The 24369-nt window shown below is 42.2% G+C and overlaps 1 protein-coding gene across 3 annotated transcripts in view; it reads left to right on the top strand.

The window, feature by feature from the left end:
* CNTN5 (contactin 5) overlaps positions 1 to 24369 on the top strand; it is a 650966-nt gene that overhangs the window by 562111 nt on the left and 64486 nt on the right. For all 3 annotated transcript variants that reach the window (XM_081909603.1, XM_081909601.1, XM_081909602.1), the window contains 2 exons: positions 21660 to 21787; positions 23000 to 23175. In XM_081909603.1, coding sequence (XP_081765729.1) covers positions 21660 to 21787; positions 23000 to 23175 — 304 coding nt within the window. The remainder of the gene's footprint in view (positions 1 to 21659; positions 21788 to 22999; positions 23176 to 24369) is intronic.

The following is a 24369-nucleotide window of genomic DNA, read 5'->3' as shown; positions in this document are numbered from 1 at the left end:
CCGGAATGACAGCTGTTTCTGCCCTGGCACTGCCCCTTTTAGCGAAGAACCTGAGACTTCAGCCTCAACACAGATACTTCCCAGAATATCTCATTTCCAAATGTCCATCCCAACCAAGGCCTGCTTAGCTTCAGGAGCATAATAAGATCACAGCACGAGACGAGAGAACTGCCCGTCACTCGTAATACTTCACAATCTTATTTAACCTTTACAGTAAATCTGAGAATAGCTAAATTAAAAAAAAAAAGGCAGAAGAAGAGATGGGGTGAGGGAGGCCATTGCACTAAACCATAAGTCACTTCATCGCCATCCCAATTTTCCCACACAGGCGGTAGTGCCCACATGCCACTTAAATGTGAATAGCTTTTGCAGGCAATGAAGAAAATGTCTGGCACAGTATTCTCGGCACAAAGTGCTACTTGAGTGAACTAAGCAATTAGATACCTGCAGATTAATAATGGGTAGGTTCCACTCCCATCAATCATCGGCTGTCCGGTTGATTGCTCAACAGTCAGATTTAGATTTCCTCTGTGTGGAATGGCTGCCAGCAATGGATGTGCAGGGACATGACAACCTGAGAGCATTCAGAGCCCTCTTTTAGATGTCCAGATGGCTAATCTCCTCTTCTGATTTATTCTGAATTTTTAAAGAGAGCGAGATGCAGTTTACCACTTCCGTTGAATGCTTGTGCTTTCATTCAGGAATTTGGGAGGATTCATGAGACCATGGGTTTCCCCATCTTGCTGGGTGGAATGGAACTGCTGCACTAGCTTCCTAGTTGTTTACAGGAAAGGAGAGGGGAGCAGTAAGATGGTGGGAAGGTCAGCATGGTGCAAACTCATTGCCAGGAATGCTGGATTGACTCCACCTGTGTCTTTGGGCTGCACTGTCCTTCTCCCATAGGTGCCGACTCCCTGGGGTCCTGAGTCCCCAAGCACCCACAAAATTCCCCATGAGGAAGCTGGGCACCCACAAATTTCACCACCAGGGCTATGCATTCTGCATGGCACCCATGGCCCCGGGCACCCACAGTCACGGGGCCAAGCTGACACTCTTGCCTCCTCCCCAGATAAGCCACAGTTACCCACCTGCCAGGAAGCTAATGCACTGACACAACCCCACTTAGTGAGTCACTGCTGTCCACTGAGCCTAGTAGCTGAACTAAAGCATGCGACACTGAAAGAACCTGTTTCCTGCTTCCATATTCCCTCCTCTTCCCCTGTGTTGAATTTGAGAATGTAAGCTCCCAGTGTGTGGCAGAGCAAGCAAGCAGAACCCTTTATCTTCCCCACCCCTGTTGGGTTTTTCTACAGCCGAATTCCCACTTTTGCTGTCGCGAACCTCTGTCAGCAGGCCCAAAAGTACAGTCCAACATTGCTGGCTCATCCACTGCAAAAGCCCAAAGGATTTATTGGGATAATGGGTCTGCAGTGAAGCATGTAGGCATTTGTCCCTGCAGGGACCTGGCTGAGAAATGCCACAACTATCTCTCCATGCACAGGCATGCATGCTGACATAGCAGTACTGTGCCATCAGACTCTATAGATTTTTGAGATCACCTCCCTGTTTCTCCTTGATGTAATAACCTCCCTGCAGCACCCTTATCTGTAAAGTCCAACTAGCAAGGGAGCACAGAAGGCCCCAGATTCACTCCTTGGCATCTTCAGATAGGGCTCTGAGATACCCCAATGTGAAACCCTGGAGAGCCACTTCTAGCTAGATGAATCAATGGCCTGACTCCAGAATATGGGGGCTTCCAAGGTTCCTATATGGATATCATGTATGCTAAATAAAGTGGACCATATTTCAGCCCAGCTATGTTTTCTCAACTTATATCTTCTTCAGGTCACATACACAGTTTTGAGTCAGAATGTCTTAGACATCTGTTTTTGAAAACCTTCCCTAGCACTGCCTTTGTCTCGCTCTGAATTTTCACAGAGCGCTTGATGCCAATGAGATCGCATCATCACCTTGTGCCTTCTAAATTTATGATCTTTTCTTGATGCCTTGGCTCAGCGGTATCGTAATGAATAGTTTCTAGGTAATGATGATGTCAGATATATTGCCTGATCATCCCATAAGCTTTTGGTCCTTGGTTCATTACTGCTTGCAATTTATTAGATGCAAGTAGGTTACATTGCTTTACTTTTTGCCATTGTGTCGGAGTAACCAATTCTTTCATCTGGACCAGTAGATTTTTCCACATTTATCTTAATTCCAGAAGCGTCTTGTCCTCTGCTTCAGAAGCTACCATGAGCAAATAATTTGTATAGTGATAAGAATTCAAGCTAGGCTTCTTTGTCTTTTGGTGGTACATCTTTTCTCATTAGGGAAGCAGAGAGAGCACTTTTGTTTTTCTATGTCTTTAATCAATGGTCATTAACTTGATCTCTGTTTCAATGCAATGGCAGTTTCCTACTTATTCTGAATTACCATATTTCCTGCTCATTTACTTATTTGTTATGGTTGGGCTCCTAAAAAGCAGCTCTGGCGCTTGCAAAGGATTTGTGTTAGCCAACTGAGCTTTGCTTTTATTTTGCTTAGTCTTTGAGCACTTGACCTTATCTATCAGAAACGGCTTTAGAAGCTCCCCTAAGTTTCAAAACCAGCTTGCCATGGAGATGGAAATCTGTTTTGAGCAGGGCCAGCCCTACTGTTAGACAGAGGGCACATCCAGACTCCACTGGATTCAATTTCCCCCGATATTAACTTGCCTTATGATTTCCATGTTTTATGTGATCTTTCCCACAACATAAAAGCCACTTCTGGGAATCTAGCAGATGTTTAGCTCTTATCTCTGCTTTAGTTGCTTCCAGGAAAGAAATCTGTTCCAAACCCTATTAACACAGATAATTATGGGAGTTTAGAGCTGCAATTCCTCCACTCTTTTCATAGATAGTGCCATGCGATGAAATTCAGAGCAGTTTTCCCTCATGCAGTTCTTTCCCACTGTTTTCATGGGTGAATAATGGGGGAGCAAAACCACGTGTGTGCGTAAATGGTGGGATCCTGTACAATGATGTCCTCCGCTGTGTCACACCACACCAATGGTGTGAATCAAATCTAGTACAATATTGATAGGTAGGCTTCTGCTGCATGTGTGTGTGTGTGTTTGTGTGTGTACAGATGAATGTGCACACAAGTCAGGAGGGAATTATATTAGTCTGTTGCAATAAAAAAGAGAGAAATCAATCTTCTGTATACTTATTTGAAAGTAACCCCATGAAATCCAGCTGGGTTTAATTCTAAATAAACCTACATAGGATTGGGAATTCTAATTTTAGGTAGTCATGATGAAACCTGACTCAGGGGGAGGTATTCTGGTTAATCCAGAATACTTTAGTTTCTGGCTCCACCCACCATTGTCTCTGACTCCACCCACTACCAGTTTGTGTCCTCCCCCACAGATTACACTACTGCCCTTGACAGGAAGGAAAAGATGGCTCCATACACATTGTTGTGTGTTCCTTTGATAAATGAGGACAGTTTTTGAGGATGACCATCCAGGTTGTGAAATTACACCAATACTGCCCTGAATATGTAGAGGATTTTTTTTTAAAAAAAATTGTTTTAGAGAAGCTCAACTACCATTACAAGTCTCTCCACAAGAAACCCCAACCTGTGATCCTCTTAGGATCAGACTTTGAAAATCACGGATCTCAGTGGCAGTTAGTGAATAGGTCTTTTTCTCTGTCTACCTTGCATATCGTTTCAAAAACTGCAAAGTATGTTAAGCTTGCTTTTAAATATGAACCAATTCAAATGTCTTCCCCGTTCTTCCTAATTCTAGCTGACTGGAAACCCCAGATCTTGAGAAAAGTCTTCCATGTAGGATTTCCATTCATGGCAAGCAACCCTTTCCTTGTGTTCTATTTTTGAGGCATGTTGCTAATTTCTCTCTCTCTCTCTCCTTCCAAAAAAAGCAGCCTTACAAGCACATAAAACATATATGAGGCAACTTGTACCAGTAATGTGGTCCTGGACAATGTTTTTCGGATTTCTTTTTTCCTCTTTAAAATCAAATGTTATTTATTGCTGTGTGGTTTACCGTGGTTTTTTGCAGGCTGCATGTAAAGATCGCGCCTCTTTAAAGCCACTTTACTGCGATTTTCTACTGCCCAGTGTGCTTTGCTGTGTTATTAACTCCTCTTTTGTGACTGAGAACAAGCTTTCTTTTATGTGTCACTGACCTTCAGAATTGCAAGCTGCAGTTATGGTGATCTGGGGCTGGGCTTGGCTGTGTGTTGCTGTTTTCCCTCTTAGATACTGTAGTGTTTACTTCAGTGTCTGAAAGGTATGATAATAACTCGGTGATTATCATAAACACTCATCTATGAGTCTGTCACCTTCTAATATCAAGTTATAGTTTATTCATAAATACAGTGAGTGTGAAGGGCAGGGGATTATGGGATATGAACGAGTTTATCACCCTCATAGTTTTATGGGCAGAACTAGAACCAAATGCAAAGTTTGCTGCTGCTTCTGTGTCCATTCCTCCTCTGAGTTATGATGCATTCCTAATACCTGCCAGTACTGTGAGGTAGGTGTCTCATAACCTCTTGCATAACAACCTGCTTCTCTCTCCTCAGCCAATTAGAAAGTATCTCAGTTATAACCTTCCAGAACTCTTGAGTCTGGTGCTGAACCCATGACAGCACAGCTGAAGAATATGTTCCCAATTAATGGACTGGCCACTTTCAGCCCCGAGGTGCTGGTGTGAGATAGCAGAGCTGCAATAATTTGTATGACTGCTAGCAATTAACTGAGAGAGAGAGAAATCAAGATCTGCTTTCTCGTGATCCCAGATCTTACCCAGAAGACTAAGCTCCTGCTGAACCAAAGTTTTAAGAACAGAACCAAAGTCTAGGCAAGATCTCTTGACACTTTCCATAAGAGAGCAAGTCTGATATCTGAAGGTCAGCACCTCTTTCTGAAGGCAAGACAACAGGCAGTGGCTTGGAGAGGCATCTGGTTCTTCAGGGGAGAGAAAACCAGTGGTGATTGTCTCCTCCCTCTCACCCCCCTTTGCCTTCTTGTCTCCCCAGATCATCTTGCCCAGCAGCTTTTGGAAAACCCAGACTGCCTCCACCTTGGGGTGGAGACATGCCTCTTGAAGCCCCCCTGAGCTTTTGTCTAGTTTCCACTGAATGGAACATAGGAAGAGACAGTGGTGGCTGTTGCTCACTGGACTGGTAGGGTGGAAAGCAGGGAGCTCAACAGTAGGTGGCACTAGAGCCAATGACAGACAGGGCAAGTAGCCGTGTTGGTCTGATGCAGTCGAAATATAAATAATAAAAATTAAATTGTCCAGGAGCACCTTAGAGACCAACTAAGTTTGTTCTTGGGATAAGTTTTCGTGTGCATGCACACTTCTTCAGATACCTGAAGAATATTTTCTTCTTTTTTCTTTATAAATTTTTATTATTTTCCTTACACACTTTTTCAAACAACATATTAATCAACGTACAAACCTTTTTTGCTCCGCCGAGCTTACAACTACCCTCCTTCCCTTCAACTGGTATCCCATATCAAATCCAATTGCACATTCTAACTCTTTACAATTTATCTACATTGTAGGATTTACTTCTGTCCTGCTAGTGTCTTCAAGTTTTTACAGTTATCATTTAAGTATGCAATAAATTTACTCCAGTTTTTCTGAAATTTCTGATCGTCCTGGTCTCGGATCCTGCAAATCAATTTGGCTAACTCAGCAAAATCCGTCAACTTCGCCTGCCACTCCGCAATAGTAGGGGTTTCTTGTGATTTTCATTTTTGGGCCAACAAAGTCCTCGCTGCAACTGTGGCGTACATGAATAATCTTTTATCTGTCTTCATAATCTCATTTCCTATCAAGCCAAGCAAGGCTTGCATGCCCGAAGAATATCTTCAGATACCTGAAGAAGTGTGTATGCACACGAAAGCTTATACAGTGGTACCTCAGGTTACAGACACTTCAGGTTACAGACGCTTCAGGTTCATAGCTGTCAAAGTTTCCCTTCTTTTAAGGGAAATTCCCTTTTTCCGAATAGCATTCCTCGCAAGAAAAGGGAAAAGTTGACAGCTATGTTCAGGTTACAGACTCCGCTAACCCAGAAATAATACCTCGAGTTAAAACTTTGCTTCAGGATAAGAACAGAAATTGCGCAGCGGCAGTGGTAGGCCCCATTAGCTAAAGTGGTACCTCAGGTTAAGAACAGTTTCAGGTTAAGAACGGATCTCCAGAACGAATTAAGTACCTCTTCACCTGAGGTACCACTGTACCAAGAACAAACGTAGTTGGTCTCTAAGGTGCTACTGGACTCATATATATATAAATATAAACAGAGCAACAAATTTTAGTTTTGTCCCCATAAAGGCAACACTGAGGAGGAGGAGGAAGCTGAATACCAGGGTCACCCACTAGACTATAGAATCATAGAAGTGTAGAGTTGGAAGGGACCCCAAGGGTCATCTAGTCCAACCCCTTGCAATACAGGAAACTCAGCTAAAGCATCCAGGACAGATACCCACCCAACTTCTTGTAAGTAAGAAGGCAGAGAGGGTAGTGGGTGCCCGAGAACAGTGCTCCATTGGCTCACAAGGGAGGGGGGCAACATCAAAGGATTCTGAACCAGTTTTCAAAACCTCAAGGGGTCGCAAGGAGTTTTCTGTTAGCAATCTGACAGCACCGAATGGATTTCTTTTAATGCATTTATTTATTTATTTATTTATTTATTTATTTATTTATTTATTACAACGGAAGTCCGGTTCTGCAAGCTCCCTCTGCCTTTTTAGAAAATTGTATTGTGCAATTTAATTTTTTTTCCCTTGAAGCCCTACCCTGAACTTTTGAAGGACTTTCGTCCGTAACGTTTTGTATACCGGTGCAATTTCACCTCTACGCTTTTGTACCCGGGAATGTTGCTGCAGGATATGTCGCATTTAACGAGAGGAAATCACTTTCCAGGGTAACTTGTCATTAAGACTCACCGTCAGAACTTCTGAAGTTATAGCTACAGAGCGAGAGCCCCTGCATGGTAAACCGTAGCTTGCAAGGTCCAGACATTTCCTAATCAATAGATAACGTGCCGGTAGGAACTAATGCCCTTTTCACCCCCTAATATTAACAGTAATAAAGTTCTCCGGAAAGGACACGACTGTCTTTTTAACTGCCTCTTCCCAGTTGCAGACCCATAATTCATCTTGTAGCGTTAGCAAAAAGAGATAGATGTTCCTTTGCCCATTTTGCCAATCATAGCACATGATAACTCAATTCTATTCCCAGAATTCTAAATGAACTCGACAGAGCAAAAACTAGAGTCAAGGGTTTAATGAGATTCTAGTATATTATTGGCCTAATCCCCTTTTTATTTTACCTTTTATTTTTTGCTTTTGACAAGACTACTGTCTTTTCTGTAGCAGCAAGCAAAGTGGCATCTCCATGTGATTGACAGCTTAGCTTTCCGCCGCCGCCACCCCTCCTTTCTCCAGGTATCTAAATAACCAAGGTCAAACTGGACATTACAGGAAACACGAGTAAGCTGGTGATTTTGCAATATAATTTCAAGTAGTTATTTATAGCCCACTCATAAAATATTAAACATAGAAGAAACTATCTGTCTGATTATTAACTTGTGGTTTGAATATCAAGTGTGTGCATGCAGCGGCAAGTGTTTTGGGGGTCGATTTGGAAACTGGGCAAAATCAGCAATGGCAGAAACAGGAGAAGACAAAAATAGCTCATATTGATGCTTTCAGGATCCATTTGATTTATTTATTTATCATGTCAGCCGTGTTCTCCACTATAAATAAATATTTGAAGTACAAAGTGTTGCACACAAAGTAAAACACAGGGAATGGCTGTGGGTCAGTAGCAGAGTAGCTACTTCACATGCAGAAGGTGCGATCCTGGGAAAACGTGCTGAAGTGGTTGTTAGACGCGGGTGGCACTGTGAGTTAAACCACAAAGCTTAGGACTTGCCGATCAAAAGATTGGTGGTTCGAATCCCCGCAACAGGGTGAGCTCCCGTTGCTCGGACCCAGCTCCTGCCAACCTAGCAGTTCGAAAGCACACGAAAGTGCAAGTAGATAAATAGGCACCACACCAGGGGGAAGGTAAATGGCATTTCCGTGCGTTATTCTGGTTTGCCAGAAGCGGCTTAGTCATTCTGGCCACATGACCCAGAAGCTGTACGCCGGCTCCCTCAGCCAGTAAAGCGAGATGTGCGCCGCAACCCCAGAGTCATCCACGACTGGACCTAATGGTCAGGGGTCCCTTTACCTTTACCTTTAGCCAATGGCACCTTTAACCACTGCCCCAGTGACTTCAGTCTGACTTCAACCAGCCCCGAATTGCCTTCCTTCCTGCCAGGGAACGGCTCTGCCTCTTTGGCTCCACCAGTTAGATGCCATTGTACCACTTAGTACCATTTTGACATGTTGAGAGGTATATAAATAAAATAAAAATAACAGTACAGTTTGTTTGCCTACCTTCTGCTACAGTTCGGCTTCCACTAAACTCTACGTTATTCGTCTTCCCATCCACAACGGCCCAAACTAGCACAAATCATTGTTGATTATGTCATTAATTTCAGTGGAAGGGAAATGCCAAAAGCAATGCAGAAAATTTTGTGATTATTTTTGAACTAAAAAAGAAAAAAAGAAAGATAGTGAATACCGTTCATATTTGCTTAGGTGATTTCTGTTCTTGTCCTTGGGTGAACATGGAAATTGTAGCTATTTCCCCTCCCATTTCCAAGGGAATGATCCATCATCACTAGTCAAAAGCACTTTTCCACAGTCTACTTCATACACATGCATACTGACCTCTCCTTTTGGTGAGAATGCTAGGAACAGACCGTATTTGTTATTGTTCTGATGTGGAGCCAAGTTGGGGGGAGATGGTGTGGTGTTGAGAGGCCAGCACACTAGCTAGCCACCTGTAGAAGTTCGAAAATACTTTTTTTAAAACTACAACAATAAAAATCTAATATAGTTAAAGGAACTCAGAAAAATGGTGAATGTTCAGCCAAGATTATACTGTATAGCGGCTTTTGGTAAATAGTGATAAAATTACAAGTTCAAACAGGCTCACCCATCTCAAGTTAACATTAGCCATGCTACTTAATGATTCTAAGCATATAAATCGGCAAACATGGGGAAAAGTTTATATACCTTTATAAAATCACAGGAAATGCAACCTTCCAACAAAGGGAATATTGAGACAATCATCAGAGTAGGTTCGCAGTAGTTAATATTCCAATAGTGTTTCTTTAAATCAAGGACCCATGCAAAGAAGAAGGTTCCATCTGAACAGACAATATTACAAGGCTCACGTTAATAATAAAGATGATTTAGCTCTGCAATCGTTGCCCCAAGCACAGAGAAACTTTCCCTGTAAATAGTCAATTAGCAACCTTAGTGTTAACAAGAGTCTCACCGCATTCACTGGAATTAAAATTTGTTGTGCTTCACAGAAGTATGGATATAGTTCATTATGTCTCACTCAAGGTCAATGATATAGCACTTGAGGCAGAGTTTGACCTTCAGATTTATGACACTTTGGGCCCAATCTTCAGGTGCAAACCTCCATAGAATTAAATGGGGTATGCCAAATTACACCACATGAAGCTCTTAAGAACCAACTTGCATAAGAACAAGGTATGAGGAGAGCTGTTGCATTCACATACCCTCCAACATACTGAATCCCCAAACTGGAATATGTGTCATCCTGTTCAGGCTTCTGTACAAGTCACGTTAGCCGTGTGAGATCATGGAGCCGTAAAGACATGCTTTTTCAGGGCCATACACTCATGCCATCCCAAACCGTGTGCTTTGGGGCACCACATGAGATCGTGGCCCCCCAAATAGGCTTTTGGGGGGTAAGATATTGTTGTGAAATTAGGTGATATCACAGCACCCCAAAATGGCTGCCATGCTCTCACAGGAAAAGTAGGATGTCCCGGTTGTTCTAGGTCACTTGCGGAGTATGCCTTCAGGTCTTGTTTATGGGCATCCCCTAGGCGACTGGTTGTGCTCCGTAAGAACAGGCTGTTGGACTAGATGGGCCTTTGGCCTCATCCAGCAAGGCCCTTCTTATGAGCTCTGTTGGATAAAACCAAAGGTCCATCTAGAGTCCAGTATCCTGTTTCCCACAGCATCCTGTTTCTCACAAGAAGAACACAATTATAACACTCTTTTGACACCTTTATTCCCCAGCAAGTGGTACCCAGCCTACTACTATAGATATGCTTTTATTGGGGAAGGGTTATAGCTCAGTGGTTGAGCATGTGCCTTGATTGCCGAATGTTCCAGGTTCAATTCTTAGCATCTCCAGGTAAGGGTGGGAAGGACCCCTGTCTGAAACCTTGGAGAAGTGCTGCCCGTCAGTGTATATGTGACCACTGGTCTATCTAGCTCAGTATCATCTATGCTGACTGGCAGTGGCTATCCAGAATTTCAGACAGGGCTCTCTCTCTGCCCTCCCTGGAGATGCTGGGGATGCATGCAAAGCAGTTGCTCTACCACTTAACTAAAGTCATATCCAATATCTAGAAGGCAGATTTCCATTTCCATTTTGGCCCTTTGATACTTGCATAGTGTGAACAGGGGGCTGGTTTATTCTAACATATTTTTAATATTCAGGAACCTAATTGAGTCTTTAAAACCAGCTAAAATGTTTCCTTTTCTTACTTAGCTATTGGGCGTGCAGTGGGAGAGGCTGTTGTTTCAACATCCTCAGAATGCACTGTTGTTTTTCATAGAGTTTTCTGAGAAGGACCTAATTTTCTTCTTCTGTCATTCATGAACCCAAAAAAGAGATTTACAGTGGGGGAAGGATAATGAGTATTTGGTCCAAGATCTATTGTTCTCCAAATCTAATGAATAATCCTGGAGATTGATTTCAAGGGAAATAAATATTAAATATCCCATCCACTTCTAAATGTACATGTTATAGAGCTTGTTGTAAAATTAATAGAAATGGATACCAGAGCAGAATTTAGATTCCGGATTTAGTTTGGTTCCAAAATTGCTCACTGTTGCATGCTCCCATGAAACCATATTTGCAGTTCTCCTAAATTCACTGTTTCACTGATGTCTTTCTTTCTTTCTTTTTTAATATTTATTTTTCTTTTTAAAATTATCTTACTGCGTTTTATGTAAACTATTTGGGGATTTGCATATTCAAGCTCAATCCAGATAAGACCCAGATAAGCAGATGGAAAGGAGGTTGCCTGCTCTTGATCCTCTGAAAGAACATTGCAAGCTACCATTGGATATTTCCCATACATACCCCTCTCAAGAGCAACACACTGATCCGTGGTCTGGGCTTGCATTTTACAAACATCATGTTGACTGTTCCCACTGACGATTGCTCACCACCATTACCTCCACCAGTACCTCTGCTGGTTGCATGGCCTGAACATGGAGTGATTAACCTGGGGGGTCACCACATGTTTACGGCATGAAAGTTAGCAGCGGAAGGTGGTGTGGTACCCTGGGCTCACACCTCAGAGCCCCCTGTCTTGGTCTTTATTCCACCAAACATGGAACAGTGTGGAAAAATGGCCCAAGAGATGGAGAACCTGTGGCCCTTGAGATGTTGTTTGACTCTATCATCCTTTCTGACCAATGGCAATGCTTGAGTTGAAGTCCAGCAGGATCTGGAGGTCCAGAGGTTCCCATTTTCTGCCACAGCAAGAGCCTTGGACCTTCCTACTCTACCCAGAGCCACACGCATTGGGTTCCACCCTCTGCACACGTGTGACGCCATTGGTGGGAGGAGGCCCGACAGGGCTTGCCATGGCCATGAGAAAGCCCGATATGGCCCACCGCAGTCCGCAGAACATTGAAGGACCTGGCCTTCTCCTTGAAAATTTGGGGGGGGGGCTCAGCCCCTGCTCCTCCCTATAGCACCCTTGCCCACAGGTGTCACGATTGTGCCATTTGCTGCAAGGTGACCACAACCACCTGTGCTTTAGTAGCAAGCAGTGTAAGGGCTTTAATACTCATTTCAGAGTCCTTATATATAGCTGTTTAAAAACTGGTAGTGGCTCATATGTCCTGTGTTTTCTGCATGGATTTAAAGCTAGTGATATGGAACCCAACCCTTTTAGCACAAGCACAATTCTCTGTTTGGCTGAAAGCTGGGAATGGCTTGAGCCTTGGTATTTTACTCTTAGCTTTCCAATCACCTTAACGGCACTGCATTTGGAGATAATCCATTTTAAATACAAAGGGGGAAATCAGCTGAGTGAGAGATCCAATTTCGTTTTGAGCTGTGGGATTTAACCACAATCGAGTACCTCTAAATTAGATGGACAATATTAAAAATAACAAATTTCAATAAGGAGTGAGGCTCTCAAAGGTTTCATATAGGGTCGAGTCGGTATCCTGTTTGCCCAAGAACTTTCAGCAATGCAATAACTCGCCCCTAGCTCCTCTCAGACTTAGAGGCTTAGAAGTCTATTATGAAAAACAGGGAAAGAGCTCGAGAACTCACAAGACGCTCAAGGAGAAATAAAGGTCCCAACTATTTACAAATACTTGTCTTCCTTCCGCATAATCTACATTAAAGAATATTGACAGGTTCCGTATCTGGGCTAATGTGAAATGACAGATTGCTCAGATCAGAACACTGCGAAAGGCCACAGGGTAAATGAGTCAATGCAACTTCCCAACCTGCTTTGCATCTCAAAAGCCCCCGTCGCCAGCATGCAGCACAAACCAATTTCATACCCGCAGTGATGATGTCAACTGAGAAAAGTAGGAAATAGGAAACTGAACTATTTAAGCTACTTTCCCCCTTTAGCCTACTTGCTAATTCTGGATTGATGCAAAGCTTTTTATCATCTGTTACTGTCCTTTAAAAAAATGCTGTTCTACATGAATCCCACATTATCATTTCAGCCTCTTTTCTAAGAAACTATGAGATTCAAGGTTCTTGTGTTTTTCTTTTTTAAAAAAAGAAAAGTATGCATGTATGTTAACAATTAGGTAAAAAGGTAAAAGTTGTCTGTGGACAAACGCCGGCTCCCTCAGCCAGAAAATAGAGATGAGTGCCACAACCCCATAGTCGCCTTTGGGGTTAAGTCCAGTCAAAGGCGACTATGGGGTTGCAGCGCTCATCTCTATTTTATGGCCGAGGGAGCCGGCGTTTGTCCACAGACAGCTTTCCGGGTCATGTGACCAGCATGACTAAACTGCTTCTGGCGCAACAGGACACCGTGACGGAAACCAGAGCGCATGGAAACGCCGTTTACCTTCCCGCTGCAGCAGTGCCTATTTATCTACTTGTGGTATTTATTTACTGGTGTGCTTTCGAACTGCTACGTTGGCAGGAGCTGGCAACAGGAGCTCGCCCCATTGAGCAGATTCGAAATGATGACCTTTCGATCAGCAAGCCCAAGAGGCTCAGTGGTTTAAACCACAGCACCACCCGCGTCCCATGTTAACACTTAACAGCACAGTCCAATGTGTGTTTCCATGGAAGTGGAAGTTGCACTGTGCGCAGCTGGGTTAACTCACAAGTAAATGCCTTTGGATTGTGACCTGAATGACTAAAATGCAGTGTAGTTAACCAAGTTATGTCTGAGACATAGTTTGCAGTGAACAGAAACAGAATCTTCTATAAACCCAGGGCTTTTTTTTCAGCTGGAACTTGCCAGAGGTCACTTCCGGCCCTTCTCAGGGGGCCATTATAAGAAAATAAGGGAGGTGTTTGTGGTGAGTTCCAGCACCTGTTTTGTAGAAAAATAGCACTGTATAAACCTTTCATCTGAAAACATTTTAGATGTATAGGGTCACATTAGTTGGTACCACCACAAGCAAGGGTTGGTAGTCTGAAAAATAAATCCGGAAGCTTTCTTTCTTTGAGAAGGCATGTTCTATGTGAAGTTGCTCTCCATGACTGTCTCTTAGGCACCCTGCACTCAGTGTCCTCTTGCTGAAATTCTTAACCATCTTAATCCCACCTCTGGGCTGCCAGTATGGTTTGCCTTCCAACATCCTGTACCCCTGTGTGAGACTTCTAGAAATCCTTTCCTCCAGTGCTCCCACTTTATTTACAGACTTTTACTTGGGGGAAAAAAAACCTCTTACTGTCCCATTTAGAGATTGAAGATGCAAATTGTTATCTGGCAGCAGTGTTGCTATTGGTTTTTGGCCTTGCCCTTGTACTATAATGCTCATTCCAATTCTCCAAGGACTGAGGAGTTACAGAGGTTCAGTTTCCCTTAGAAGACAACCTCTGGAGGCTTAGGGTGTTTTCTAATATTTGAGGGTGTTTTGTTTTTTTACAGATATATAGGTATAGGTGGAGATTAGTGGCTGAAATGTTCCAACCGAGAGCCAGATCCATTGCTCCACAAGTCTATGCTTCAGTCACAGCTAGCTTGCCCTCATCCCCTGGCAAGAGAGGAGGAATAAGGATTGAGTCCCAAAACTGCACAATCATGAGGTGGAATGAGACTATTATGCCAGGCGGACAACACAGGAGTGAGGAGGATTGGGCAGAGGTTACCAGTTCTGCTAGTGCTGCCAGCACTTCTGGTCACCTTTCAGCCACCCAGGGAGCTGAGAGTTTTTGCCACCCCTCTACCCTCTCTTCAATGCCTTGCCATGTGGAAGGGTCTGGGGAGATCCTTCCTCAGAGTGAGCCATTCTGAATGTGGTACTCAGGCAAATGACTGCACCACCACTGCAACAGCTGCAGCAGAGATAGGCTGCTTAAACTTGGGGGAATACTGTTATTCACTGCTACATATTTATTTCCTGATTCGGTCCTAAATAGCCTCTGTTCAGTATACCTGAAGGATTGTCTCCACCCCCATCGTTCTGCCTAGACACTGAGGTCCAGCGCCGAGGGCCTTCTGGCGGTTCCCTCGCTTCAAGAAGCCAAGTTACAGGGAACCAGGCAGAGGGCCTTCTCAGTTGTGGCACCCGCCCTGTGGAACGCCCTCCCACCAGATGTCAAAGAGCAAAACAACTACCAGACTTTTAGAAGACATCTGAAGGCAGCCCTGTTTAGGGAAGTTTTTAATGTGTTTGACAGACTACTTTATTTTAATATTTTGTTGGAAGCCGTCCAGAGTGGCTGGGGAAACCCAGCCAGATGGGTGGGGTATAAAATTATTATTATTATTATTATTATTATTATTATTATTATTATTATTATTATTATTTTTTATTCCTGTCCAGATACAGGCAAATTCCCTTTATAGGGCTCTCTGCTAGACCTGCCTCCACCCTACCAGCCTTTCCATATAGTTGTGAGCAAACAGTTGGTGGATGAGCCATCCAAATGTCACATACTTTCAGTGTAAATACGTTCTCTATTTTTTTAAAAAAAGATACATCCTCATGAGAAAAACAGCTGATTTCTCCATTTTCACACTATTATTACAGCTGACAACAAAATCATATGATAAAAAGCAAGGTTGATGAAACCACTGATCTGTGTAATCCAATCCTTTTCTCTGAATCAAATACATGTGGTGTTGCTTTTCCTAATATTTTATTGAACAGCAAGTAAACTTGGCACATTTTTTTTTTTGACAAGGAAAAAGCAGGAAACAAATTACTTCTTCTGTAGTACTGTAGAAAAGCAATAGATACTGTACATATAGTTTTTGGCAGTTTCCTGCATGTCAGAATATAGCAAATAAGCAAATCTAATATTGGGGGGTAGTTTTGCAATGGATGTTGTAAACGTTCCTTTCTCCACATTTTCCATTTGTTAATTTATATATTTAGGCATTTTACATATCTTAATACATCAGTTATACAATTGTCACCGTTTATCTTACACTTCCTCATGCCTCCCTCTGTGGGGTCTTTTTTAGTCCTTGTTAAACTGCATCTCCTTAATTACCACCCCTCTTCTGCTTACCGGTATTTTATCTGCTGACATATAGCTAATCCCACTTGGAAGTTTATCTGATTTGTTATATTTCTTTAAATATTCCCATTCTTCTTTTATATCCGACTCATCTTGATTTCTTATCTTTGCAGTCAACATTGCTAACTCCACATAGTCTATTAGCTTATTCTGCCAGTCTATTTTTGCAGGACTATTTTGTCCTTCCACCTTTGGGCATAAATTATTCTGGCCGCTGTTATTGGATAGAGGAAAAGACTAAATACTTTCTTGGGTATTTCCTCCTCTACTATACAGTGGTACCTTGGGTTACAGACGCTTCAGGTTACAGATGCTTCATGTTACAGGCTCCACTAACCCAGAAATAGTACCTCGGGTTAAGAACTTTGCTTCAAGATGAGAACAGAAATCGCACGGTGGTGGTGCGGCGGCAGTGGGAGGCCCCATTAGCTATAGTGTTTTTATTGGGTTATGATTTGATATGTTAATTGGATGTTTTTTATTGGAAAATTAATAAACTCTCTAACAAAAGAACGGTTTCAGGTTAAGAATGGACCTCTGGAACGAATTAAGTTCGTAACCAGAAGTACCACTATACTCAATAAGAACATCTTTGGTTTCTTGGGAAATGAGACCCTTAACATCTTTTTTTAGTTCTGAGAATATCATCTCCCAATAAATACTCCTTGGCTTTCTTACAACCCCACCACATGTGTATAAATGTCCCTTCAATCTCTTTGCATTTCCAACATAAATTGGTTTCCTTTTTATACATTTTTACAAGTTTACTAGTGGTGAGGTACCATCTATATATCATCTTTTGCAGATTCTCTTTTAGAGTATAGCATTCCAATAAGTTTTTCCACAATTTCTCCAAAGATGCCATATCTATGTTGTGTCCTAGGTCAATTGCCTATTGAATCATAGAGGCCTTTGTCGTTTCTTCCTTTGTTAATGTCATTTGTGCAGTTGCTGCACTGCTACCCTGCTCTTTTTCCAAATGGGAGGAATGACTGGATCTATCTCCCTTCTCCTGGTGATAACCTGTAAGGTAGGTTAGGCTGAGACCTAATAGCTAGCCCAAGGCGATGTTCATAATGGAAGCATTATGTGGAGATATAGACTTTGATCTCCCATATCCAAACAGCGATAGGGAAGCCTTACAGTGTTGTTGGTCTATACCTCCTATCAGCCTCAGTCACTAAAGCCAATGGTAAGAGATGATGCGAATTGTTATCTAATAATTGATGGGGGCAGGTAGCAGTTTCATTGTACCATACTGGCTCTCAACATTGTTTTCTAAAGTAATGGTGTATCAAGAAACATGGCAAAGATTCCTTAGACTATTCATCTAATCCTTTCAGCCAGAGATAGCAGGGATTGATATAGCATATTTGCTATGCCGCAAATCTATGTTTCTGGGTATGGTCAAAGGCAGGGAAGTACAACATGTGGCCTGAGAGCCACATTCAGCCTTGATACCTTTTTTGGTGGCCCTCAGCAACATTTGATGCCTCCCTTTGCAACTCTTGCACTGCCTTCCCAAAGCTAGATAAGCTGACATTGTCCTAGAGTCCCCCAGTGAAATATACTCAGAGTGGAGAGTGGATTTCATGCTCTTTATTCAGCTCATAGTGGTGAGGAGGAATGAAAGTCCCCTCAAAGTATCTGCTTTATATACATTATTTACACAATGGGCTGCACGTGATTGGCTAATTCCGGTAATTCTCCTGTAGGCCAATCAGGTTGTGGATTCACTTCCATCTGAGGCTGGATTGGGTGGCTCCTGCAGACCAATCATACTGCTGCATTGTTCTAGGACCAATCAGACTGCTGCATTCTGAATCCTATTGTTCTAGGACCAATCAGACTGCTGCATTTTGGATCCTATTCAACTCTGTACATAACACCCAGCCTCCTTTCCAGAGCCTAGCTAGTGCTTTCCCAGCTTTAGGAATAAGGTCGGAGGGCTCTAGGACCCAGACAGAGCCTCATGCCTCCTTCCCAAAGTCTCACTTATCTGGCTTTGGAAGGCAGCATGAGGGCTGGGGGATGACATCAATTTTTGGCCAGGCTCTCACCCTCCTGCACAAGGCAGGTTCAGTGTTGAAGTACTCTTGCAGCCCACTTGGTATGAAAAGTTGGACCACCCTAGGCTATGGAAACTCCAGAGAAGCACTCACACACTCACCTCTTACTTGTCCTCCAAGATTGGAACCTTACATTTTTTTAAATTTCAATTAACCACAGTTTATGTTATGTCAGAACCCTAAACTGTCATTAATCTTAGCTACACTTTGCTTAAATGAGCCACATTCATAACCCATGACGTGTCTTTGGCTTGTGCCAAACAAACCATAGTTTAGATTAACTGCAGTCTGTCTGGCTAATAAATGATGAAAGCAAAGATTTCTGGACGCCTCAAGCCCACACTGGGGGAGGAGTGTATGAGACCAAGGCTCACCTAGGTTTTTTCCCCGTCCAGACACAAGTAATTGCAACCACTGAGTTGAGCCATCGTTTTATCCAGCACAGTGCTGTCTGCTGTGGCAGGCAATGGCTCCCTGAGGCTTTCAGCAGAGGCATTCGGCCCTGTCACCGAGATTCTTTAAATGGAGACTGAACATAGCACCTTATGCATGCAAATCATGTCTTCTTCCATTGAGCTATGGGTTTCTGCTTCAATCCTGCAACAGTTCTGAGCCTGGCAGCAGTCAGTCATGCTTTCATAGCCCTGAGGTTAGATTACTGTAATGCACAGTAATGGAGCCCAACAAGGAAACGTATGCATCGTGATTAGATGGAATGGACTCGGTTGTCAGCAGTTAGTACTCTTGCAATCCATCCTTCAACTTCCACATGCAACATGCAGCGTGCAGCCTGCCTGACCTTTCCATGCCCCCTGATTTTCTCTGACACCTATCTACCCTATCTGTGGAATTGCTTAGAACGGAGACCGTGTTCACATCCCAAGTTAATGGTTGCACATTTTTCATGACAACGAGACTTTCTCCACCCAATAAATCTCGGGAACTGCACCCAACAACAAAGCTGTAATTTATTTTTTCCTCTGTAGGGTCATAGAGTATATTCCTTTGATGTGGCAGGTTTCGGGACAGGTTTTGTTTTTGTAAGAAAACAGCTCCTAATTCTTCATCGGAGGTGATCAATCCACGAAAGGGTTAGGAGGGACAGAGCGGGAAATTTCATTATATGCGGATGACATAATGATTACCTGCCAGGTAATCTAAAGAATCATCTTCTCCCACAAGCCACTGCCTGAATGTTACCGTCTCTCTTCTACAATTAGGTGGGTGATGACTGGAGGGTGGACTTATTTGATAATGGTGTCTCATATATTTCAATAGGGACAAATGTAAGGTTCTGCTCTTAGTCAGGAATTTAAGCAGCTGCACAAATATAAGAATGGGGGACATCTGGGTTGCCAGTAGCACATGTGGAAATGATCTAGGGGTCTTAGTAAACCACAAGCTTAATGAGAGTCAACAGCATGATGCAGCAGCAAAAAAAGCCAATGCTCTTCCAGGCTGTATCAACAGAAGTATAACGTCCACATCAAGCAAAGTAATAGTACTGCTCTATTTTGCCTTGGTCAGATCACACCTGGAGTACTGTGTCCAGTTCTGGGCACCACAATTTAAGGAGGATATTGATAAGTGGGAACGTACGCAGAGAAGGATGACCAAGTTGATCAAGGGTCTGGAAACCAAACCTTATAAGGAGTGGTTGAGGGAGTTGGGTATGTTTAGCCTAGAAAAGAGGAGTCTGAGAGGAGATATGATAGCCATCTTCAAATATCTAAAGGGCTGTCACATGGAAGATGGCGCAAGCTTGTTTTCTCCTGCTCTGGAACCAGTGGATTCAAGTTACAAGAAAATCAAGTACAAACACAAAAAATATCTGGGACAATAGGAAATGTTTTAAATCAAAGCTTTGGAAGGCACTGGGAATTAAAATAAACAAAATTCCAAAATTATATTTCTTGTTTTAACTGCTCCAGATTACAAAAGAGCTTACAAAATAATGTAGTGTGTGTATGTGTGTGTGTGTATGTAAACACATTTTTTATAATATTATTTTATTGCTGTGCATGCGAGGAGGGACTCCAACTTACAGTAATGGCTATTTCTGGCATCAATAATAAATTCATTGCCAATGTAAATCCTTTTGTATACATTCTTCTGTAATGCTCAGCAAAAACATGTTTCTCTTCCAATGTTTGCCTTTGGCACCAGAGGTGTCCCATGTGGTCAGCCATCTTCCCCCATCAACAGTTAAGCCACTGCATTTTGCACCAGTTGGAGCTTCTGGGCCATGCCAAAGGGCAGGTCCACCTAGAACACATTGCAGTAATCCAGTCTCAAGGTTTCCAATGTCTGGACCACAGTGGCCAGGTTACACCAATCAAGATACAGCCATAGTTGAGATACCAGACACAGCAGGTTGTCACTGCATGAGCAATCAAATGGGTTCTGCTGGTGCATTTTTTCCTACGGGACCGCCTCTCCTGGTATGTCCCCAGAGGACCTTACGGTCTTCAAACAAAAACATCTTGGAGGTCCCGGACCACAGGGAGGTTAGGCTGGCCTCAACCAAAGCCAAGGCTTTTTTGGCTATGGCTCTGATCTGGTGGAACGCTCTGTCACAAGAGACTAGGGCCCTGCGGGACTTGACATCTTTCCACAGGGCCTGCAAGACAGAGCTGTTTCACCAAGCCTTTGGCCAAGGCACAGCCTGACCCCCCTCCTTTGGTAATCCTCACAGAACTCTAGCCCAATGGTTGCCATTAATTTGATTTGAACTGATTTTATAATGAAATGATTTTAGAATGTTGTGTTATTTTACTGTTGTGAGCCACTCTGAGCCCGGCTTTGGCTGGGGAGGGCAGGATATAAATTATTATTATTATTATTATTATTATTATTATTATTATTATTATTATTATATTTTATTGTTCAGCTCCTTGATCTCATGAGGAGCAACCCTTTGTGTGAAATCTCTGTCTCCATGTCATTGGCTAATGCTGGTATAGACAAGAAAGTGCACAACGTGATAAAAGTCAGCATACTGAATAAGTTGCACTACATATTATGGGATGGGACAGGATCTCAGTTGGGCCTGCGATTCTCAGGAGTAACCCCATGGTTCTTATACAGCTTAATTCTACCTTTAGTGTCTCTGGCTTCATTTAGATAATGTGCTGCCTAACTATAATAAATGAAAATAATATGCATTAGTAGCCAGAGCTCATTTTCATCTTCATGCTACACTGGCATAGAGTGTACTATAAATCATCTTTTGGCTATATACAATTAATTTCCTCTCCTTTCCCCATCTGCTTTTACTTTGTACCACTGTCTGTTTTTAGATTTGATTTGCTAAGGTCACCATTAGATTCCAGTTGAACAGTTGGTGTTTAATATTAAAACATCTTTTTGATGGTAAAGTTGTACTTTTCAAAACTGAGAGACAAACATCCTAGTTTTTTTAAAAAAGTGTTGCACATTTACCCTTCTAAGTTTTAAAATACTATTTCACTTCTTTGGAGAGTTTGGACCTCCTGTATTACAGAAGGCAAGGGGATAAAAATGAGTTTATTTTGGCCTTGTTTGAAAGACTGGCAAACACAATTGGCACTTTCATCATTCTTAAGAAACACGGGGGAGACGGCCCGTAATTCCATTTGTGAGGTCTTTGAAAGATGACTCCACAGAATTTATCTGCATTTGAGATGATTCTGCATATGCTATTTCAGGATAAAAACCTTTTTTATAATTTTCAGGATAACTGTTCTTCCAGATGGGAGCCTCAGAATCCTGAATTCCACCAAATCCGATGAGGGAAGATATGTATGCCGAGGTGAAAATGTATTTGGTTCTGCAGAAATAGTTGCTTCAGTGTTTGTTAAAGGTAAGACGTGGCTGTTTGTTGCATTTATTTATATTTCTATACCACTCCCCACCCTATAATATACCCCAAAGTGGCATAAAGGTGGTTCTCCCCAGATACACTTTCAGATTATACACACACACACACACACACACACATACAACAAAAAACAATTTCAAGATTCAAATATCGAGATTACTCCTAATATCCTGACTTCTCCCCATCCCTTCCATGGGTCCTAGTGATAATATTTACAACTGCCTATCAATACTATCCAAGTTTTATCCTTCCAAACTGTCCATACTTTCCGTTTGTTTACAAGTGTGGTTAGAATCCAGCTAGCGTTTTAACCTGCTTACAATGGTCTTGTAAATAAATTGTAAACTTTTCCCATTCTTTTTTAAAGCTCTTCTCTTCCACTTTCAGATTCTTCATTTATCAAATTATACCGCCCTGTACCCTTAGATCTCAAAACGTAAAATTACTATAGAGAGAGAGAGAGAAAATCTACATTGTGAGATCTAAGGGTACAGGGTGGTATACTTTGATAAATAAAGAATATTTAAAGGTATAATCTAGTTGGCCACTGTGAGAACAGAATGTTGGACTAGATGGTCCATTAGCGTAATCGTTGTCCTTGAGTTGCCTTTGTTTTTATTATGTATTTTGTGTGTGTGTGTATACAGTTGTACCTCTGGTTAAGAACTTAATTCGTTCCGGAGGTCTGTTCTTAACCTGAAACTGTTCTTAACCTGAAGCACCACTTTAGCTAATGGGGCCTCCCGCCACCTCCGCACGATTTCTGTTCTCATCCTGAAGCAAAGTTCTTAACCCAAAGTACTATTTCTGGGTTAGTGGAGTCTGTAACCTGATGCATCTGTAACCTGAAGCGTCTGTAACCCGAGGTACCACTGTACACACATACACACACAAAAAAAAATACATAATAAAAACTAAGTCAACGCAAGGACAAAGAATACGCTAATGGCCCATCTAGTCCAGCATTCTGTTCTCACAGTGGCCAACTAGATACCTTTGAAAAGATTGCAAGCAGAACCTGAGTACAGTTGCACTCTGCCCTCCTGCAGTTTCCAGAAACTGGTTTTCAGAAGCATGCTGAAACCCACTGCCACTCAGTGTAGATAATACCGATCTGCTGGTCCAACAATATAAGGCAGCTTTCTATATTCCTAGCCTAGCACACCATGCCATGCATCCCTTTTGTCTCTTCAGAGCCTACCAAGATAGACCTGTCTCCTAAACGGACCGAGCTGACAGTGGGAGAGAGCATTGTCCTCAGCTGCAAAGCCATTCATGACCCCACCTTAGATGTCATGTTCCACTGGATTCTGAACGGGCAACCTATTGATTTTGAGAAAGAAGGAGGACACTTTGAAAGCATCAGGGCGGTGAGCATGCTTCAAAAATCCATTTCTTTTCGAAGTGGGGGGAGAATCGAATGGAAAAATGGTTTGTTGGAGAGAGGTCTTTTCATCACAGAAATATTTCAGACATGACCGGAAGAAATGTAATTACAGTCAAGGGCTTTAAAAAGAAAGAAAGAAAAAGAAATGTTAGCTCACCGAATTAAGTATCTCATTTGTGTTAATTGAAGCATAGGAATATTTACTTTAGTCGAGAAGGAAATAGCCGTGAATCTTTACAGTGTAGCTATTGGTGAGACATTCATGAGCCTAGTGAGAGAGAAAAAACCCATGCCTTTTTTTAAAAAAAGTAAATTGTAGCCTCATCTGCATGGTGCATTAAAAGCAGGATTATACCACTTTAATAGCCAAGGCTTCCCTCAAAAACGCCTGGGAACTGTAGGTTGATAAGGGTGGTTTAACAGTCTAGCCCTCTTCCCATGGAACCCTGGGAGTTGTAGCTCTGTGGGAGGAATAGGGGTATCCAAAAACTCTCAGCATCCTTTACAAACTACAGATTCCAGGATTCTTTGGGGTTACCCAAGACTGTTTAAAGTGCTTTAAATGTTTGGTGCAGATTAAGCCCACACTTATAGCAAACATTTGTTCCTGGTATTTTTAGACTAGTTCAAAGAGAAGTGCTAACAGAAAGCTGGTTATGTTGTCTTAGTTATTACAGACAAAATACAATTGATGGAGTACATTCAATTTCATTTATTTTGTAATTTTCTACGCCATTGCAAAGGTTATGTTATCCAATGTTTAATATGCAAGCTAAATACTGTGCATTTTTTAGCCATTAAAATAATTCAAATTCATCAAGTTAATCAGAGTGATTAATAAAGCTGGTTGTAAACTGGACATTATTTAATCAATGGGCAGCTTTTGTAAATGTCCTTTTTCGCTTATGTAAATGAAGTCAGCAAACCTCCAGCAAACTAGGCATCATTCTAGAGGGACCTGTTATCTTGATAGTATCACTTTTATATCTTTGAAAGGACTCCCAAACAAGGGAATTTCTGGCACAGTGTGCAATTGTGTTGTTTGTATTGAAGATCGGTTTTCTGTTAAATGTGTTCCTTGTTGTGGAAAAAATTTCAATATGGATTATATATTTGGGGGAGGAAATATTTTTCTAAGTTTCAGCCCATTTCTAGTCACCTACAATCGGTCCAATGT

This window comes from Podarcis melisellensis (assembly GCF_964234715.1).
Source record: "Podarcis melisellensis genome assembly, chromosome: 4".
In the NCBI taxonomy this organism is placed as follows: domain Eukaryota; kingdom Metazoa; phylum Chordata; class Lepidosauria; order Squamata; family Lacertidae; genus Podarcis; species Podarcis melisellensis.
Note: the sequence above shows the minus strand (reverse complement) of the source record. Positions and strands in the feature narration are given on the sequence as shown.